The sequence below is a fragment of the Limulus polyphemus genome, unplaced genomic scaffold (assembly GCF_000517525.1).
Source record: "Limulus polyphemus unplaced genomic scaffold, Limulus_polyphemus-2.1.2 Scaffold1147, whole genome shotgun sequence".
Lineage (NCBI taxonomy): Eukaryota > Metazoa > Arthropoda > Merostomata > Xiphosura > Limulidae > Limulus > Limulus polyphemus.
In genome coordinates this window covers 192,781-215,860 of record NW_013666757.1, presented here as the reverse complement: position 1 = coordinate 215,860, position 23,080 = coordinate 192,781, and the positions used below count along the sequence as shown (strand labels likewise).

Below are 23,080 nucleotides of genomic sequence, written 5' to 3'. Positions count from 1 at the left end.
TGTCTCCAAAGGTACATGTGTTAACATAACTCATACTATATATTCCAAAAATTAACAAACTCTCCTGGCATTCTTTTATATTCCAGAATCTGATGATGCACTCAAAACATAATGTTTTTGCATGTTGTAAATGTATAAGGTAGCTGTGTTATTTATTTGGAGAGCTGAATTGAAATATAAAATAATATTTTCAACACAGTAGTAGTAGTAGTAGTCGCCGTATAAAAGGATGTATAGTGCTACCAACATGCTTTGGAACACACTATCACTAGGCCATGCCTAATCTACTGGTAAATACAACAAAAATAACGTAATAAAAATACACGTTGAATGTATTCTCACTAGTCTTTTCATACAATATATATATAATTAAAATAGTAATACTTACGTGCGCGTGAAGCTTTTTAAACTATGCAAAAATGAAAGTTGGACTAGGGATGTACAAATGACGTCACCATATGCGTAAAGGAAAGGTGGGTGTAGACAGTACCATGCACTGTATAAGAGACAGGTAGTTGGGGATTGGATCCGTCATCCATCAGAACCCCATCTTACACAGCAGTGTTTATGGGTTAAGGTTTTGTGTGTGTGTTTCTTCACTTGTTTATAGACACTTAGAGTACCAGTATCGTCACCCTGTTCTACTTGCCCCCGATACCCAGGTTTTGAAAGCGTCACTAGATCTGTTATCTTTCTTTAGATAGCTCCCTAGTGGAACAGTGGTATGTCCGCGGACTTATACTGCTAGAAACCGGGTTTCGATACCCGTGGTGGGCAGAGCACAGATAGTCCTTTGTGTTTAATAACAAACAATAACAACAGCTCTTTCTAGATTAGTCGATCGATCTGTCATTTTTGATCAGACCATTTGGATCAAATTATCTTTTGTACTAGAGGTCTTTGTTCGGTATCAAGTGTTATAGAATAGGTTTAACCTCGCAGTCATTGAGACGCCCAGCACTGCCATTAGATTAATTCAGAACTCTACGTACTTAACCTTTTACGTGAGTTGTCTAGGTAGGTCACTTAACTGTTTTAATTCCTTTACATACATAACACTTACTTCAAATACTTTGTGTGTTCAAATACAAAATACCACAATCCAAAATGATGTTTCGTACGCAAAGCACGAGTTTTTCCCCCTAGTTTCTAATTGTAGTCATTTGTATACTGCTTTTTTTCCTTAATCAAAATAAGTTGATTACCATCTCCATACAAAACCATAAGTTTAATAACGCTAACTTAACATTTATGCAATTGTTCGACAATAAATCTAAATCTACTAACCTTTACATAAAGCAAAAAACAGCTTCGAATGAGAAAATGAACAGAAATTGAGTCAAACTATCGTGGTGTAACCAAGAGTCGCGTATTCAACGTTTATATACACTGAGCGTGAGTAAATGACCGTTATACTAAAACTTTACAACTAAATAAATTAGATATGAATGATGAAGTATTAATTTAAATGATTGACGAACAGTCTCACTATACTCACTGATGATGTATTAATATGTTATCTTAGAACTTGGTGAGTATATTAAATCACTGTTGTAAAGAACAGGATAGATAATAATATGTTTTAAATGATAACCAATATAACTATTATTAAGTTTTATCAACTCATGCATTGATCAATACTCCTATGACACAAGACTTCTAAGACATTTTTGACTCTGATTTGCTAGTTTGATTTACAGTAGTTAACCTCTTTGATATTTATTTGTATTGGTCTTTTTATCAAAACTTTGATTCACCACATCTTCTTTACACCTTCATGGAAAACTGCCACTTGTCTCAAAGTACTGGAGCTACTGAATGTTTTTGTAAAATAAAAAGTTAACTCTTTGGTAATGGGCACAATAGAATTTCTTATTAGTGTTTAAATAGTTAGGGGAAAAATGGATAAATATAGTATAATATTGGCTATACATTTTAAAGAATTTGTAGTGCTAAAACTGTTAATTATTTCTTGTTAAAGGAAAATAGCATGCATAAGTTTGCAAGCTTTTTATATTATCATATCTGTCTTTATAAACTCTTCCAACAGTTCATAATATAACGTTTATTTCCTCCAAGCAAGTACCTAGTGTCTATCAGTAGTGACATGGTTCAAAACAACTACAGTATGTTAGACTTCTATTGTATTTTTGTTTTTAAAAATTAAAATTGTGATAAAAAGTGAACAATTGAAGATAAAAGTTAAAACATTTTCAGGCGGTGTCCAGTTTCTGTATCAACTAAGTGCAGCTTTCATAATTCTCCTCCACCAGAGCAAAGAGGTCTGATGAGTCATCAAAACTTTGTTATGTATACATACTTATGGCAAAGGTACAAGGGCTATCTACCACCATACTTTATTTTGAAAAATGATCAAAGACAGCCAGTCAGAAGCACCCTTGATGTGAACATGCCACAAAAATGTTAGCAAGTATAAGAGGAATAAAAAAATGCCTTCATGTTACTGGAAATCTATATACTGCTGTTTTTGCTTCCTTACAAAACCACCAGAAAGAGAAGGATTAAATAATCTTATCCCTTTGACAAAAAAGTAACACTTATTAAAAAAAAAGGATTATGTCAAGTTCAAAGTCATTACAAGTAAATGTACTGGTTTAAATTTATTTACAAAATGTTAATTTTATTCACCTAGAACAAATCATTAATAAGGAAGAGGTTTAGTAGTTTCTAAATTTATAGTGGTTAAATTCTTGTTTGTAAAAAACTAGTAATGATTTGAGAATAACTTTTAACCCTAAAATTACCAGTGTGGTCAAAATGGGCTTTTCAAAACCATTTCTAAACTATTTATGTACTAAATTACTTGTGGATTCATAACAAGGTCCCTATAATGAAATACATGTTATATACAAAGATTAAAAAAACAAATACCATCCATATTACAGTTAATCCTACTATTTGCAGGTAGGATCTCTCATGGATCTTACACAGAAAATGAGTTATTTCACCAAATTACTTTAGTCATTCCTTTACACTGAATGTTGTAATGGAAGTACAAATTTGAGTTGTTAAAAAGTGACTTACTAGAAAGTGCTAAATGGGTTACCCCTTTAGTTCAATTGCTAGAGCATTCATCTGATGTACAAGAGATCTCACATTTGAATCTGAGCCAAGGAAGTAGTAATAATTACTGCAAAATAACATGGAACCATCCCATGACTATGAAATTGAGCCCAAGGATGAGTCTCGTTTGTGAGAGGGGAAGGACGTATTAGTTTGAGGTGTTAAAAAGTGACTTACTAGAAATCACTAGTGGGTTTTAGATATTTAGCTGAGCTAGTAGAGCACTCAACTGGCATGTGATAGATCTCGGGTTCAAATCCAAGGGGAGAAAATAAATATTTGAAAAAATCACAAGGTTATAAATATTACATCACTCAATATGATGCAATATTTGGACTCTATTGATAGTGAACAGTTTAAAAACAAGTCTGTAATTTCAGAGTTAAAATGGCTGTTAGATAAACTGAAAGATTTCTTCCGTTTTTGAAATGCAATTTTTAGTACAGACTTTACAGCTGTTATTGTTTGGAACCTATATATATATACGGATACTACTTTATGAGAGTGATAATTTTTTAAAGTTCATAATTTAAAAAATTAATTAACCTAATAAAAAAGTGTGTTTAAATTATTCAAGTTATATATTATAAACTTTGTACAATTTTTGGTCAGGAAAACTCTCCCTCCCCCCACAGAAATTGATGCCTGGGAAGGTAACTAGTTACTTTTCTGCCATGAAGTCCTTTATTAAATGTATGTTTTAATTTAATACATCTAATTATATTCAGTTTTGTCTATTTAAAACCTTGACAAGAAATTTCTATCAAAACCTGTAGTCCTTTTATGTGATGTACATATAATGTTGGATGAACTTGCAACAGTCTGTTACCAAAATGCAAATGGACTTCTTTACACTTTACTTCAAAGTTCAACCTTAAGTCATAAGAAGCATTTTATCTTGTACAGGACTTGTTACTGAACACTTTCTATGCAACAATAACAGTTATAATTTTCCAAGATTCTGTTATGTTGATAGACCTTATATTTGACTAATGTTTACAAAAATATTTTCTATTTTCCTTTCCTATTAATTTTTATTTTCAGTAAATACTTAGGTTTCATATTTAGTAGGTGGATAAATTTTTAAAATTCCTATAGAAAGCAGTGACTTTTTATTATTATCTTACTGACAGATTTTCAAAAGTACTTCAATTCTGTCATCAGTTGAAACAAATGTCAACAATATCATATCTTAAGATTTCATAAGAAATAAAAGCAGGCAGAAAAATTGTCTCCAACAGGAATAACTAGGCAAAACCCTGCATATTTATGTCCAACATAAATTTTGAAACAGTCAATCTCTCATAATTAACTACATTACTTAGTACAACATTTCAGAGAATAACTCAGAGAAAGAAGATACCCTGCTTGGGAATAAATGTGTCTTAATTACTAGGTTTTTATATATCATATTCTAGTCATTACTGTAAACCTTATCTGTCTATAACTCAAAAATGTTTTTATAATATAACAACAGCTTTAGCATCTTGCACCACTGTTATTAAAGGAATCATTCTGGTTGTCCTTTTCTGCATACTTTCAAACAAATAAGTATCTTTCTTATAGGTATCAACAGTGCCCCAGGGCAACAAAGGCTTTGTTTGAAAATGTTTGATTCCATCATTTGGCCCCTATAAATACTGAGCCCCCAGTAGGCTTAATCTAGCCCTATGTATCAAAACTGATCACAGCAATATAAATGTGTTGTTCAATGTAATAATAAAATCACTTAATCTAAAATTTTCATGAATAAAACATAGCAGTCTATTTGTTTTATTCAATATTGCCACATACAGTACAAGTAATTTTACCTTAATCTTTTCCTTCATCAATAACACAAATTATATTTTGACATAAGAAACACAGTGCATGTACAAATATCTTCAGAACTCATGCAACCCAAATGAATACCAAATAATAAAAATAAAAAAGCTGGTGAGACAGAAAAACAAATAAAGGAATCGCCAGCTGGAACTCTTCTTTCTTTGTTAAACGGTGACTTTTACATAAACTTCGTGGTATCAGAGATTTATAGCAATGTTTCAACAAGTTCAAATCTTACAAAATTGGTCTTTAAATAAAGTAATACTGCAGTACTCTATTTTAAACACAAGTTCATTAAAGATCATGGTAATATAATACATAAAATAAACTGAATGTAAAATAGAGACAGTCTACTATATGTAGTTATGGTAAGGTGAAATAATCTGCAACAGTCCTGATCAGATACCGGCCATGGCTACCGTAGATTAAATATTTAATTCAAGGATAGTTTGTGAACACTAATAGGTAAAAAATTGCTTGAATTGACTAACCATTTTATAAGTATGATTGAGAGGGTAATTAATCTTTTGTTTACATATCTTGCATAATGCAGACCGGAATACTTAACATATACTCTTTTTATGTTTTAAAATTAATTAAATGTTGACATTTCATTTGCATATACATTTCCATACACTGTTTGTGGCGAATCATAAAAAAAAGAAAGTTGCTTGACTTTATATGCATGATTTAAAGAGTATTTAAAATAAAAGTTATTTGTTTACATAACTTCATAATGCAGATTGATGTATTTAATAGAAATGATAATAGTATAAATACAACAATTAATGCACTTATAAATTCAAATTCTAACTGTATATTAGTTCTAAATATTTAAAACTTCAAAAGGTTAAATAACTTCATTAAGCTTGCATCTGTGATTTTATACTTGCTGCTTGACAATAAAGTTAATGTCCTTGAAATATACTTTAAGATCTAAAATCACTATCGCTTATACCTCTGCAGCATAGTCTGTGTGTTCTTTTGTGTGTAAATTATATTTCATTGTTCACATCTTTGAACTGAATTTTAATTGTTACCTCAGGTGGTGGTGATGGGGCTAAAAATTTTTGAGTAGTTTGTTCTGATTGCACAACTAGAAGGCTTGTTGTATGTTGTTCCTAAGTTTTGTTTAGCTAGTTTGGTTGTTGTTAAGCACAAACTTACACAATTGACTATCTTTGCTGTGCTAACCACGGGTATAGATACCCAGATTTTAGTGGTATAAGCATTCAGACTTACTGCTGAACCACTGGAGGGCTACTGGCACTTACTTGACCATAGTGTTGCCATCTCAATAAATGTGTGAAGTTGAAATATACAAAAAGTTTTATTACATTTGTTACATTAATAAAAAAAATTTATTTCATCAATACTGATGTACTGAAACATTTATAAACACACATACAAATACTAATTCTCTTTAGTGAATTTCACTAATCAGACTTAACTAAAAAATTGCACATAATCCAGTGAGAATTTTTTATTATTTAGTAGCCTCAAAAATGAAACTACTAAATGTTGGGGAAAAAAATCATTTGCTTTACATATATATTATTTAGGGCAAGAATAACTAAATATCTTCAAACACTCGAAAAAACATTTTTTGACTCAACTGAAGGCTAAAGCTTACATACAATGTTAAATAAAATGTGAGTATTCATGGCCACTCACTGTAATCATATCTATAATATTAGAAATTACAGGTAGAAGTTACATTGGTAACAAAAATCTCTTTTCAATAGCAATGCCACAAATACAACAATATGGCACAAGAGTTATTTTATAAAGTTTAAATATTTGGAATCCAACTCTGAACTTTCATACATACAGTACTATAATTTCTTTATAGAAATTATATAAACAAATAAATGCATACGTATCATACTGTATAAAGACACAGATTAATTCTATACATGGAAATGTTTACATATATTTGGAATTATGCTCACATAAAATGAAGCTGCAAAAATAAGGACACATGAATGTTATGTAGATAGGTTAGTAACACATTCTCAACAACAGCAGGCATTGAAAATATTAATACCATAGAGGTATTATTCACTTCACCTACTTTACTATGTTGAGAGTTATAATTTTCCTACATTGAAAATGTATTTCCAACAGGTATTTCCTTCCGCTCACAAGATTAGCTATTCTTGTCCAGTGCTGCCCTCTATTTATGAGCTTTTTTCTATATGCATGCCATAAGCCTTCTACTCCCCACTCTTGGAATCAAATGATTCCAACATGTCTCTCACGCAAATTATCATGAGCCACCTCTCCGCCAATAAGAGCATAGTATACTCATGTGACTCCTGTGACTCTCTCTATGTGCCTCTACCAAACTATCATTTCGAAGTTTGGCAGAAGATGGAAGCACCAGAAGAGTGTAGGGAGGAGGGAAGTACCTATTGGAAATACATTTTCTGTATAGGAAAAATTATAACTTCCAATATGGTACTTCCTTCCTCTCACAAGATTAGCTAGAATCCCACATTGATTAGGTGCAAAGGAATTACAGAATTACCCCCTGAAATCATCTGAAGAATACCCCTGGAAATTAGAGAATCAGATCAGAAGATCTGATGAGAGGAACTGCACCACTTCTGAACCAGGTATACTCTTCGCCCATCTGTGAAGTGTGTAGGAGATAAGGGCAGAAAAAGAGAGGAGCACATCCAAGTGGGAGAGAACTTAGGCAGGATCCTAACCATGAAATATATATGGAACATCATCCCACAAAGTATGAAAGTGGATAAATCAATGGATGTGTCCCTAGGTGTAGAGTGGCTAGGGCATGACAGACCGTACTTGGTAAGTCAACTACATCTAAAACCCATGCCACTGGAACTGACATACACACGGGGGTAAAATAAGGATAATATTATCTTCACCTCAAGTTCAAGAGATCGGAGGGAATTTAAACCACTCTGACTCCATAACATATGTGCTAGCTTTGATATATTGATCCTGGGATCCAACATCCAATGTTAAAAGGATGGCTATTAAATATAAATCAACTTCCTCAACAGCAAAACCGACTGGAAACATCCAAAACCAATAACATCCTTGGAATAAAATACAAGAGGGATAGCAAAAAGGACAGAACCAGAACAATTCCCTTTACCTCTGTGACCCACAACACAGAAGGAGTATAATCAAGGGAGAAATTTAGACAACCATAAACATGTGTGAGGAGTTATGTTGATTAATTCTACACTAAATCCAAAACCCAGCCAAGGGGTACTGATATCCACACAGGGGTAGGATGAGGGCTCCCAATCAAAGTGGTAAATTGCAATTTGACATCTCACTCCTTAGTGATTGTATAACACACAGTGGAGGATATCACATCATCTACACCTGCAGAACACAACCTCCCTACTCTGTACTGAATGGTTATACCCATCTTTGTGTGAAACCCATTCAGGAGAGTGCTTCCACTGTCAACCACCCCAGTGGCTTGGAATTGGAAAGTGGTAAGGACTCCCATACTCCACTAGAAGAAAGGGGGTGAGAACGCGTTGGAGAGTCCAGAGGAAGGTCATCACCTGAGACAATACAATGGATGACCACGAAACCCTATTTTGAAAAGCAAACCATACTGATTTATTCAATACAAGGCATGGCAGGGATGGGCAGCTATTCCCTTCTGCATTACCCATGCAGTCCATGGTTACTACTGATTGCAAAATACCTGGTCAGGCAACATTTGCCATTGAAAAAATAAAGAATAAATGAAGCAAGGGTCCCTGAAAAGAAACGAATGTATGAATATAGACTTACCCAGTCAAATTTGCACCGAAGTATGAAGAATGGGCACAGGTGGCACACGAAAACCCGATACAGAAGAAACTACGATATGGTGTAAATAATGGGAGATGAACGTATTTGGTGTAGTCCACATGGTTTTCTTCCAATGGCTGACAGAGATGTGATGCGATGGAAAAGATGAGGTGTCAAATGTGAGGAGAAGACAAATTGAACAAATTCCATTGGGAAGATGACAAGGAGAAATAAGCCAATTGAATCAAACATCAAACCCAATTGACGAGGGTAGAAAGAGATACATCACAAACAGAGGAGGACTGCCAAGGGATAAAGAGTCTGGAACGGGTATCATGGAAGGAAGCCTTGCGGGCAATATTACAACGAAATGTACAGACCGGACATAGTAGTATGGGACGAGGGTAAAGATGAGAAATAGAAGGAAGGGAATTAGGTGAAAAGGAGGAGATACTCTCCCTAGCTGCCGAGGTCCTTGGGAGGAAGGAAGGATCCAGATAACGGAGATGATAGGTGTGGTCGTAATGTGTATGTGAAACATCAATTGTGAACAAAACAGACCTTCGACGTCCACAGTGAGGGAATGGAGGACCACATTAATATCCCAGTCCAGAAGACTATGCCTTCTGGGGGGAAAACGAATCCGGAAGGAACAGGGGATGCAAAAACTCGAAGGTAGCAGGAAAAACGAAAAGTATGAGATAAGGCAGCCTGATAATCCAAGATCAAAGAGACCGAATACCCCCGGTCGAAAAGCCATGTCAGAAACTCAACCACAACAGGTCAGCCTGTGGGGAATCCCAAAGTAGCGGACCCACTGTGTAACACTTTCTAATTGTGCTTATATAACTCCATTGAAGAAGAATGTATGGAACAAGCCAAAAGGAAAGATACTCAGTGAGAGAAACCTGATCTTCTCGCCATGAACTGGATAAAAGCCAGGTGTGAAGACGAAGGACGTGAATGGCAGGATGTAGAACCAGTGACCAAGGCTGACAAAAAAGGAGGGAGACCCAGAGAAGGGGTACTGGAGGGAAAAGATGCAGTTGGTGTAATCTTGGAAACCACGGTTGAGTTGGCCAATAGGGAGTGATCAGAAGGACTTGACAAGGAATGGTATGGATGAGAGAGATCACCCAATGAAGTAATGGATAGGAGGATAAACATAAAAACATTTGTGGGACGTAAAGACCACTCCATTAGATAAATTTGATCGAGGCGGGAAAGACAATCCGCTATGAGATTGAAAGCACCTCAGAATGTGACATGTAATGAGAAGATTGTGGTACATGTGGGCCCAATATAGGAGATCCAATGTACGAAAACAGAGAGCTCTTGACTGGGTGCCCCCTTGGTGATTGATATGTGCTACTACTGCAGAATTGTTGGAATGAATCATCACCAGACGATGTCTGGCAAGAGGAAGGAAGTGATTCAAAGCCAAATAGACCATATGTAAATCCCGAAGAAAAGATGTTGGTAAATGAATACGAGTTAAGGTCCCAACAACAGAGAAACCACATATATAAAGCCAGAGCAGAAGGTGACAAATGAGCCAACATGGAGGAAAGAAGAGAAAGGATGTCACCAGAAAAGCCCACATGATTTCGGTGGAGAGCCTCAGAGAAGAGATGGATGGTAGAGAGATACTGTAAAAAAATTGTGATGGTCAGACTAATGTAGGAAAATTGGGCATGGTAAGGCTTACAGGAAATTTGTGGATCACCCCCCACACAAGGAAAAAAAAAACCTAACAATTGTTGGTGTAGAAAAGTACAGTTTGCACAATTATATGCAAGAGCAAACAGATCTTAAGCCCGTGGGGGGCGAGGCATGCTAATCCCATCACTTAATTGTGAGGCAAATTGGTCAGCATGTACCTAAATATCTAGGGAGGGGGGGAAAAACCAAATAGGAATGTAAAGATTGAGCATGTAGTCAGGAAGGACACGGTTCATAGGAAATAGAGGAAAGGGATAAAACATCACATACCTGAGAAACGAAATCCAAAAAGACCACAGTAAGCCTAACTGACTCATCAGGAAGGACATGGGAAGGCACGGTAAAATCAGGAGGTGGAAATAGGTGATCCAAGTCCTCATCAGCCTGAACAGGGTCAGCATGTTCAGGAGGAAGTGGGATGAGGTCCAAAGATAGAGGTTGACCCAGGTAATGTTCAATCTCCCCACAAATAAACATTGATAAATCTCCCACCAGGTCACCCGCACCTGAGGCCTGTGACATAGTGCTAGTCGCAGGTGTGACCCCTGAAGTGGTAACATGAACTTTGGAATTAATATCAAGAAGAGTCAACCAAAATCGAAATAATTAATAATAAAATGACTGGAATAAACTGAGATTAAATTAAAGTGAAGAAACAGTTTTAATATACTTAGAAGTCATTTAAATGAAAACCACTTTGCTAGACAGACATGTTGGAATCATTTGATTCCAATAGGGGGAGCAGAAGGTTTGTGGCATGCACAAAAAAAAGTTTGCATAAAGAGGGCAACACTGAATGAGAATAGCTAATCTTGTGAGAGGAGGGAAGTACCATATCAGAATTTCTGTAACATCTATCTAATTTTTGGTCTTTTGTCCTGCAGGTGTTCCTTTTCTTTATAATAAAATGAACAGAGAAAAATACAACCTTGAAGAAAATACAATACCTTGTTACCATTTATCAAGTAAAAAAAAAACATCAAGCTTTTGTTCCTACAGATGTTGAATAGCAAGCAGGCTCAGATAAGGTAACTCCATTATTATATAACAAAACAAAAAAAATGAAACTCTCCAAGATTTTTTTTTCTCCATAAAGGCGATTCCTGCGTAAAAATCAAAATCTGTAATAAAAATATGTCTCAACAAAAAATGTAATATAATTTAAAAACTTGCATTTGCATTGAAATTAAGTGGTACCAACATCTAATCTCAAAGATTCGAACAACTCTTTTAATTATTTGGAAATCGAGTTGTACTAAACCAAAACTTGTGTGCAACTACAGTAAAGAACACATTGTTTTCAAGTGATTGTAAATAAATGGATGAAAATATACATGAATCATTATATAAATATCCTAACAAAATCATTATGGCACTTATTTAGCCAGGTTACCAAAAAAAAATATATATATATATTTTTTATATAAGACCACATCTAAAAAGGGTTATTGTGTGTTACTCCTAATTTTTATTTTTTACTGATAGTTACTTGACCAACATTTCCATCTTAAATGGCATGTTAAATTAATGCAAGCACATATGTAATGAAACAGAAGCATCAGTATTACTATACAACTGTAAGATCTTTATACTAACTGGTACCTTTCTAGGTTTGCACCAAAGGTCCTATTATTCACTATTCAAATGGCTGTTAGCTGGAGTATTTTGCTTTCTAGAGGCAGAAGCAGTAACTTTCTAAAACACTAAAAGTAACACATCTCTTTTTTTTTAAACAAACCAGGTGTTAAAAGTACTGACGTGCAAAACTGTGATGTTAACTATCAAATAATACAATGAAAATTATAATTTTTTCTTTACTGTAAGTGATACCCAGCAAACAATATTTTCATGAGAACTTTACCAAAAAAATAATGTCATTCATTCTTTCCCTCTCTCTCTCCACAATGTATATTTACTTACATAATACTGAGTAGCTTTCAGTTTTAACACACCCTACTTTATCAATAGTTTTACATTTAAACATAGTGTACCACTCCCTATTATCGAAATAGAATGATATATACCTGAACTAAGAGTTAAAGAATAGCCTCTCTCACGATTTCAAACATTTTATGATGTGATATCATGAATTTGTTACTGTAAAATGGTACAGAATTCACAAGATCTCCTTTTGCTCAATTGCCAAAAATGGTTATATACTTACTTTCTACACAATAGATAATCTACAGCATAATTAAGTACACTCTGGAACTTGGTACTAAAGAGTAAAGATCACATGACCTATGAATCCATATCTCAAAATAAGAGCTTCATAGTGTTTTGTAATAAAACAATGATATTGGAGAAAAACTAGTTCAAGAACTACAAAAACTATTTTCCTATTCTTCCCTAGCTAAATTATCATACTGAAAATATTGTTTGAGGTCCATCTGTGATTTTATTTGTAAACATAAATCATTTTCAATAAAATATAAAGAAGCAATTATCTGGTCCCTTAATTACAAATATATATATATATATATATATATATATATATATGCAGCTTCTTTATAGAACATACAGCTAAAATCTATTATAACACAAAAAATATTCATCTTTCAATGTAAATTGCTAAACGGACGGAGTAAGTTGTACTGTAATTACAAGTTAATATCTCTTACGGAATATACTTCCCTGAGGTTCTTCTTCAGGATGTGCATCGCTTTCATTTTCATCCGAATCTTCTGTGTCGAGCTCACCATCATCCGTTTCTTTTGTTATTTGGTCATCTTTTAACACATGATTTTGTGTTGTTCTTATCTGAGTGCTTCTAGAAAAAACAGGAGATTGGTCATTTATTGAAGACTCCCTGTCTTTTGATTGTAATGTGGCACGAACAGTTTCAAGACGTGGTTTGCGAGGAGAAGCCCTGACACAGTTTCTAACTTCCTATAAAGAATAAAATAATACAGTTTTGAGAGCTAAAATTCTTCATCTACCATAGTATATAAAATATGTACCTATACTGACAAACAACATCTTTTCAAATTTACAGTTACTTAAAAAACTGCTGAGCAATAATTTGGATTCATAGAACAACAGCATGATGTAATCTGCATTTTTAAAAGCATATACAACCATAACTAATTCACATTAAAGTAGCAATATACATATATATATATATATAATGTGTGTAATAGAATAACTTTTCAGACAACCAGGCTTAAAACAGACAAGTGTAAAAACTATGATGTAAGAGTGGTAAAACATACCTTAGTAAGAAGGTATCCATGAAAGTATGACCCATAGAATATCTATAATATTTTTTTTATCATATCGGATCTCTTCTCACAAGTATCATGTGTGAAAAAAATAACAATAACTAAATATTATATGGGTGTCTGTCCAACAAATCATGTCTAAAACTACCATCCACCATCTGCAGCTAGTTGTGGAACAGTAGTTGCATCACATGAAGCAGGATTATGAAAATAAAATTAAATGGGTTACTACAACATAATCATTAAGGGTCATAAGTAAAAGTTATCTCCTAGGGCTCACATTTCAGCCCCCATAATGGTCATAATCCAATATGAACAGTGAAATAAAATCTCAGACGTCTATGTCATTCATTTAATTTTTATAATTCTGTTTTAAAAGAGGCAACTACCTTCACAAATTGACCACAGACAATGAATGGTAATTTCAGATATGGGATATTATAAGCTTGAGTCCCATATTGGCTCTTAATATTCATTTAAAATGCACATTAATGTAGATTTTACAATTTAAATCTTTTGTATCTTCTCTTCTACAGTGATAACAGAAATATATATCATTTCACTAACTGCAATGTAGTTTCAACTTATTACTTTTCACTGAAATTTAGACATTTACGAATTTGATACTTCTGTAAAATGGATATATTTCTTACCTTGAGATCTTGATCTTCATCAATTTTTTGAAGGGAACCATAAGCTCTTGTGTAAATTTCCAAAGCTTTTGTATGGAAAAGCAGTTCAATGTTCACAAAATCAGTGAATATTTTCTGCAAAATAAGCCATAAAGAATTACTTTATTTTAGGATTTTTGAGTCAACTTGAAAGTTTTTAAAATGTTCAAAGTATTACACAGCTTTTTTCATGAAATTTATATGGCTAAATCTTATATTCAATGTAATAAAATTTTGGAAAGTCTAACTATATGGTTTTCTAATTGAAGCTTTTTATGCTAAGCACTTCAATAATCAAAACCACACACACACACAAATATCCTTGCATTGCCTGATTTTTTTATTAACACTACACATACAAATAGATTAATCTATTGCTAAAAAAATTATGTATAGTATTTAAATGATGTCTTAGAAACTTAATAACCTTTAAAAAATTGTATAATTTTTTTTTACTATTAAGACAGTTTAAAGCTCTGGTGCAAAGAGAATTAAATATTACATAAACATTAGAATGTCTTGCATATAAAATTAAGGTTGGAATACTCTATTTTTTATCAAGGTTATTCATTACAGTAAAATTTTATTCAATAAAAGGTTATTTTATCTCTTCTTTTTTTTTATGCAAATAATCATACAGCTGATAATTCAGAGATGTCAACTTCTGAGCACATATTATGTTTACAAAGATGTGTACCAGGTGTCTAGTTGTGTTTGGTGATTTTCAATTAGTGTATGCTTTAGCTCGCTGGTAACCACTGTAAAAAGAAAAATTGCCACTTACTACCATACTAAAGTACTTTAAAATGTATATTCAAAGCTACCGCTAGTATAACAAACTTCCCACTTGAAAATGGAAAAAGTTGATGCAATGAAGCTTAGTGCCATTTCTTAGTTTCTAGTCCTACTTCTGATTTTGTACAGGGAGGGAAATTTTAGTATATGCAGAGTCTGTAAGAGCATGAACAAGTTTTGTAACATTATCGTACTCTGAGTGGTTAAGAAGTGCCTTTAATAGTAGTTACCAGTGGTTTAACTCTTTAGCTTAGTTGGTAGAGCATTCATCTGGTGTGCATCAGGTGTCAAGTTTGAGTCCAAGTCATCGTGATTACTACAACATTATTATATATATCAAGGAAAAAATACTTTAGGTCTTTATGATTTTCCATTTTTAACACTATTAGTTGCATGTTTTTATTACTGAAAAATAACAGTTCATTTCTTAGCCAAGCATACTATGAATCACATAGATTGGTATATATATATAGGCCTTAAAAAATATGTGTCAAGGAAGGTAGTATGTAGTAAAGGAATTTAATAACATTAAAAAGTTTCCACATAAAATAATATAAATGTTATTAAGGATTATTCCAACAAAAAATATATAACCCCAGATATAAATATTACAGTTAATAAACAGAAAGTGTTTTATTTCTTTACCATTTATAGGAACACTATCTTTGGAAATTAAAAACAACTTAATCAAATACTTATGAGGCCATATCCACACATTCAGTTAAAGTTTATATTAAAAACAATATATAGAATATAAAAACTTCTTTGATTTTAAAGATAAAATACCAAATTAATGAATTCTAAGATTGTTAATCAATACAGAATTCTAGGTATATAAGTTCTATTATTTGAATCTTAGGATCCAGAATTAAAGAAAACACTGACTTAAGATTCATACAACAGTCTAGTTTTAAAAAAACATTCTTTAAATTAACGTGATGAACTACCATATCAGAATTATCTTGAAAATAATAAAGAATTTTACATTGGTTACAAAAAGACTAATGAAATTCATAGAAGCACAAGCTATACATTTGATGAAAAACTCTTCCATTGACTTAGGAAGTGGAAGAGCTGAGGCATCTTCTTCCATAGAAAAATTTCCATGAGGAAATAAAATATATAGGAGAGAAAAAAACATATTGGAAAGAATCTAGAGATAGTAAATTACATGTGCTATTCACAACAACTTGCAGGCCTGTCAACATCAAAAAAAAAGTGAAGTGAGCATTCTTAAACAATAGTGTTACACATATAAAGAGGATTTATATTTTATAGCCCTGTAATTTTTGTAATATAAAGTATACCCTTGAATGTTGTGCAAGAAGGACTGACAGTTCTGTGAAAAGTTAATGCTCAACCATATGTACCAGGTCCAAGGGCTAAGGAAGAAGTATTAAAGTTTGGCCAAACAGAAACACATAACAGACATACAAGAAAGGCTCACTTAAATTAAATCTCCAGGAAATCGGCAACAACTCAGCAGCAGTTGGCTCAGAACATGATACAGATACAAAGAAATAAACATGTTAGGCATAACCTGCAAACCTCAATAAATAAAATCTACTAAGGGACATCTATCCACTTCCACTATGTTAAAAGCAGGATGTTCAATTTAATGGGATGTAATAACAAATTCTCTACACAAATCATCATTCAAGTTAGTATAAACCCTACAAAGAAATTGCTTCAGTCAACTCTTTTAAGGTAACAGAAGTAAAATCACTTCAATTGAAAGGGAAGGAAGAGACATCTAATGATTCATAAAATATTATATTACAATCTTAAAAAAAGCAAGTTATTAGAGTAAAAATGAGTAAAACTGATGAGAATGGTAAGACATGATGATGTGGGACAATATACTACTGCCTTCAAAGAAAATTTGTGATAAAAAGTGAGTTCAATTTCATTAACTTGATAAAGATACATCTTGACAAGAATATTTCAGTACTATTCAATATTATTCCTCCATATAACTGAATACAATTGTTGAAATAATTGAGTTTTCTCTTATAGAAATTATCTTGTGACCTTGGCAATTTAACTCAGCAGTGTTTAGTATTTATTTTAATGGTAAGAAAAATAATATATATATATTAAACCAAAATTCCAAAAAGATAACAACTGAAGGTAGTAGTTTGCAGATCTGGTTAGCAACTAAATTCTAAAAATAGTGGATGTACTGATATGAAACAACTGTATGGTTTATTTTTATGCAGTAATATTTATTCAATAACGAAGAATTTAAAATAACAAATATATTTGTTCCATTTTAGTGTTTTTGATAAATCATTAAGTTTTGAGAGGTGAAAATGTGTGTTATGAATATGCAAGACTGCAACAGCTAATTCTTAATTCTGGGCTACAAAGTTCCACACTGGCATGGATTTCTAAATCATTATCTCAAACAACTGAAGAAGAATTATAATCCTTTCCAAATACAAGATCAAAATGATAATATAAACTGTATAATCTGCTAACCACACATTATTCTTTTGTTATTAATTTATTCCTGTGAGTAGTGTATTAATAAAAGTTTTACACCTAAATATATATCAGATGCTCCCTCAGTGTAAAGGAAAAACAGGTTATGTGAGCAACAACCTCTAAACAAATACTTAGCACAGACTTATGTCTGAAGAAATGTACATGTTATATATGTTAGTGATATTTTCAACCTACTAGATAAAACTGTTTATACATTCTACTTCTATGATGTCATTAGACTTATAACTGTTGTCTACTTACAAAAAAAACTCATACAAGCTTAAAATCTGATTTTTATATACTACATGCATGAAATTACCTTAATATTGGAAACTTTATTGTGCTCAAACATTTCCATTTGTTCTTCCAAGACTTTGACTGATTGGTTGGAATCAAAAGTTGCTCTTTGGTATTCATTTCCTGCCTATAAAGAATCAATGTTAATAAAAAAGAAATTTTGTTTGTTGCAATATTTTTACTTTATCCTAACTCTGGTTATGAACCATTCAAATCTGTTTTATATATATATAAAACTGTAAAAAGACCAAAAAACGATACTTATATCTTGTACTGTTTTTTCTGTCATATTTAGCATGAAGACATTTACACTTTTACCAATATTTGTCCTCTAAACTTCATACATTTGATTGAAAAGATAACTGTACAGTGAGATTATTATATGTAATTAATGTAGCATATACATTTCTCGTTATATTTCAAAATTTCATTATCTAACTTTTCTTTCTTTTAGTTCACTTAAGTTTAAAAAATTTAACTTTTGTAGATGATATATTTACAGGTCCCAGAAATGTTAACATCTTCCTACACTGAAAATATATTTCTGATAGATTCTTACCTCCTTTAACAGAATAGCTTTTCCCGACTTGTATTGCCCCTCTATATGCACACATTTTCACTCACCACTAGCTTTGATACTCCCACCTTCTCTCATGTGTTTCTATGTGAGGCAGCTGCATGATAGCATGCAAATAACCATGCAACAACCCTCCACTAATAGGATCCTGACACAACTTCCAGCACAGCTAACTCCCTTTATGCAACTTAGCCCAAAATCACTTCAAGGTTGAGCAACAGAAAAAGAAAAGATACTGGAAGTGGGGAGGAAGGGTGGGAAGTGTGAGAAGAAGTAAGAATCTAACAGAAATAAATATTCAATGTAGGAAAATATTAACTTCCAATACTATATCTTACCTCCTCTCACAGAATAGCTAGAATCCCACAATGACCTGGTGGAGGGACCAGTGTAACATTATCTAGATGAGCCCCCTTCAGAAAGCACACAAAGAAAGTCCATGGGGTGTGAAAATAAAGAGTATGTAAGACACTCCCATTTTAGACCACACCATTTCTGAGCCAGGTATACTCTTTGCTCATGAAATTGATGTGTCGTAATAAGGGCAGAAACATAGAACAGACCCCATAAATTAAATGAAGGGACCCCTGGTGCAGTGGACAATAAGGGGGGAGTTCAACCTCAACCAATGCCAACAGAACATTAATGGGAATATCCGGCCCACAGTAGGAAGAGGGTCCTCTACTATTCACCTCAGATGCAGGAATCATAATGGAAGAAGACATTCCATTACATGGACCCACATCATCATGTGTGCATATCCAACACAACCAACACCAGTACCCCCCAGGAATCGACATCCGGATAATGGTAGTAAGGCAGACAGCAATGTAGCAGTTCAACTCCAGTCCAGAACCATGCAGCATTAGGAGTGAATCATCAAGTGCATGGCAGGAGGAGGGTACCATGGCCACTCACATGTGACGACTTATGTGGCTGGTCTAGCTCCAACCAACACCAGTATCCCCCTGGGAACCAACATCCGGGTGACAGTAGGAGAGAGGGTATCCAGCCTGAGGAGTGAACTGCATTTTGGCAGAAATTGTCCAGTCCATAACCAGGTAGCATTTGGAATAATACATCAAGTCTGTGGTAGGAGGAGTGTCTATACATCACTTACACTGGCTGAACACCACCACCCTACTCTCAACTGAGTGGGATTGAGCATACTCAGGAGCTGGTAAGTGGTAAGGACTCCCATACTCCACTGGAAGAAGGGGGAAAATAATCATTAGAGAGTCCGAAGGTATCCAGCATCAGAGACATTGCAATGGGTGACTGTGAAACCCTATTTTGAAAAGCATACCATAATTTATTCAGTCAAATGAAGAAGCAGCAATCCCCTTCTGCTTTACTCATGTTAGTTCATGAGTATATGGTCTGAGTCAAACAAATTTATGACACAAAACCTAGTGAGAAAAACCTACAAGCTGTCTTGCGGAACACCCCATCTCTACAGTGGGCTTTATTGAATTGAATGGTCATACAAAGCAGATTTAAGAATAAGTATACCTTGGTTAGGCAACACTTGCCACCGATTGGGATCCATATATGTGAGAAATACACCTGTAAAGAAGAAAAGTAGAAAAAGAGCATCAATCACTCATAGAGAAACTGTGGAGCTCAAGATGGTGATAGGAGGTAGATGATAATCTGCAGAGTAAAAATGGCCATACAATGAAGAAAATGTGAAATAAATGCATGGAGAAGGATATGGGATGAGGGAACAGGGAAGATAGAAACTGAAACAAAGAATGAGCCCTTCAGAAAGAACCCAAGGGTCTGTGGTGAAAGAATCTCAAACAGTGAAAAAGAGCAAAAGCCTGTTCCCCCACCAAACCTGTCCCTCCACAAAGTTATCTGGACCACAGGGGTCACCAATGCTGTCAACAAACAAACCACTGTGTAACCTCAGAGACTTGTGTAGTAGGTTCAGGAGGAGGTTGAGACAAATGGGAAGCCAATGAGGAATGGAAACAAATGAGGGAGGATAATGTGACACAGACATGAGTAAGAAAAAGAAGAGGTTGGAAAAACATTAGAGAATCCAACTACTGGGAGTCCAAAAATGGAAACACAGATCTATGGGATGTCATATGACATGGGGGTCAAGGCATACTGGCCTCTAAAAGTAATTGGTCTGCAAACCTCTCAGCACAAACCCCAATATCCTGTGAGGGAGAGATAACAAGATATTGAACCAAAGGTGACTCACTCAAAATGAAAGGAGAAGACAAAGACAAAATATAACATACCTGATTTATTAATTCCAGGAAAGGAGAAGGAGGCCTGGGCACTGTTATTGGAGCTAAATCTGACCTTGTGGCACAGGAAGAGGGAGGAAACAAGCTGTCGATATCTACATCCTCATGTTCGGGTACCCCTAAACAAGGCATGAGAGGAGAATCTGTAGGCAAATCAAGAGCCCACATGAAGATAGCCAACTCCAAGTGAACTAAGGCCTTATCATCTCCCGTCAACGTTTGTGGACCCAAAAACCACAATAGTCAAATTTTTTTTTAGTATGGTTAACTGTAGTAGAAACAGCAGTGGTAGCAATAATAACATGAAAATCCAAATACATTTCAACTAAGAGCAGAAGGAGAAAAGTCCAAACAGAGAGCTCCAAAGAATCACGTATTGAAATAAAAGACACATAATGCTACTATGTTTGAACTAAAATTTCAGAACACAAGTGTAGCAAATGTAAATAAAAACTAAGTTCCCTTAAAATAAAACAAGGAACTGATTAAAAATTCTGAAAAGTAATGTGTGAGCAAAAAACACATCTGACCACCATGACTGCCAATCGAGAAGTGATTTTGGGCTAAGCTGCATAGAGGGAGTCAGCTGTGCTGAGAGTTGTGTCACACTCCTATCGGTGGAGTATTATCACATACTCATTTTTATGCTATCACGTAGCTGCCTCACATGAAAACATTTGAGGGTAGGTGGGAGTATCAAAGCTAGTGGTGAGGGTAAATTTATGCATATAGAGGGCAGTACAATTGGGAAAAGCTATTCTGTGAGAAGAGATAAGATATTGTATCAGAATTTAAAATAGTTGTTTCTACGTGTTATTGATGTACAAGGTGTGAATCTATTCAGAAATTACTATAAAATACATAGAACTAAAATTCAATATTTTGAAATGATAATTTTAATGAATTTTTTTGTCTTGAAACAGGTAATAAACTACATTTAGAAGGACATAAATCTGTGGCTTTGTAGTTCTTTTCAGTGACTAATATTTAAAAATAACAATAATACTCTGTAATAAGTTTATATTTTCTAGCTGATATTTTCTGTATCAATTTCAATAATTCAGCTTGTTTTCTAAATTTCAACTGTATAATAAGAAACCTATCAATGAGTAAAGAGAAAAAAACATGGGTTATAGGATACAATAATTTGAAATTATACATCCTTCCTTTTAAACTGGCCTTCAATTATTAACAGTTTTTTTACCATAGTTCTTTAAAAACAAACTAAAGGAATATAAGTAGTGAGAAGAATTCTAAATATCATATCATTTACAGAAAACACAATGCTATTGCAGAATGTTTAAACGTTTGAACCAAACACTTTTTCATAATTAAAACATGAATTACTTACTTATGATAAAGCTGTCTAAAGTAGCTCTTGATACATGAAAAAGCAGCTTACCTTACATAGAAATTGCCCTTACGATATTGATATTTGTGGAAACAACACTGCATGATAACTACATTGAAACCTTAATGCTCACTGGAAATGATCAATCAGTTTAAGTACACAGACAATAGCAAAATTAATTATATAGAAATATATAATTAGGCCTTAATATAATATGAAAGAAGAGTAATAAAGTAAAAAATGATTAAACTATAACATACAGTTAAATAGTTTCCACTTGAATTAATTTTGATAAGGTACTTTGATGCAATGTAATCAGCAACTTTACAGTAGGAAGCATTAACATGCACACTGATGCAAGCACCCATTAAAAGACTAAACCATTCGTGATAGCCAGTGTCTGTTTCAAAGTAACACATGAGATACATCACTCATGTTACAGTAGAATCAACTTGCAGGTATAAACACAAGAACAATAAAGAGTATACATACCAACGACTGGAATGTAGTTAAGGAAAAAGCACATATGAATAATTAGGTATATATATATATATGATACACACACATATCCATCTTGTATTCTTTAATTTTATGTACATTGTTTGGTAGATTTTAACAGTCAATAAACAGGTTCAAAATCCACAATGCAGTTTCCCTTCATCAATCAGTTATTATGAGGTTAATAAACAATTTGAACTCTGTAATAGTTTTATGATTTTACACTATTAGTTGGACATAAACAGATATTTAATAAAAAAACAGTTTATAAATTTCTCTGTTAAATTGCTATCATATGACCAATACTGAGGATAAACTGTACTTCAAATGAATGATGTTCTTGATTCTGTGTTACCCTTGGAACTACTGTCAAATGTTGATTATGCTCAATCTTTTGGACATATTATCGACACTACTGCTCAATACTAGAACTGCCATTTTAACAAGCTAATGAAAATGACGTCAAGGTAAAACTTAGACCACACATCTTGACAAACGTT

General features: G+C 33.6%; 1 protein-coding gene and 1 long non-coding RNA gene across 3 annotated transcripts in view; one reads left to right on the top strand and one right to left on the bottom strand.

Annotated features, from left to right (window-relative positions):
• The window catches only part of LOC111086502, a 38,060-nt gene extending 35,558 nt beyond the window's left edge, over positions 1-2,502 (top strand). The window contains exon 3 of the long non-coding RNA XR_002611229.1: positions 2,218-2,502. This is a non-coding gene — a long non-coding RNA (uncharacterized LOC111086502). The remainder of the gene's footprint in view (positions 1-2,217) is intronic.
• A 10,412-nt stretch (positions 2,503-12,914) lies between these two features.
• LOC106462343 (protein FAM92A-like) overlaps positions 12,915-23,080 on the bottom strand; it is a 34,989-nt gene continuing 24,823 nt past the window's right edge. For both annotated transcript variants that reach the window (XM_022389582.1, XM_022389584.1), the window contains exons 5-8: positions 22,575-22,580; positions 17,913-18,017; positions 14,294-14,407; positions 12,915-13,308 (exon numbers count right to left, since the gene is read on the bottom strand). In XM_022389582.1, coding sequence (XP_022245290.1) covers positions 13,027-13,308; positions 14,294-14,407; positions 17,913-18,017; positions 22,575-22,580 — 507 coding nt within the window. In that variant the 3' untranslated portion in view covers positions 12,915-13,026. The remainder of the gene's footprint in view (positions 13,309-14,293; positions 14,408-17,912; positions 18,018-22,574; positions 22,581-23,080) is intronic.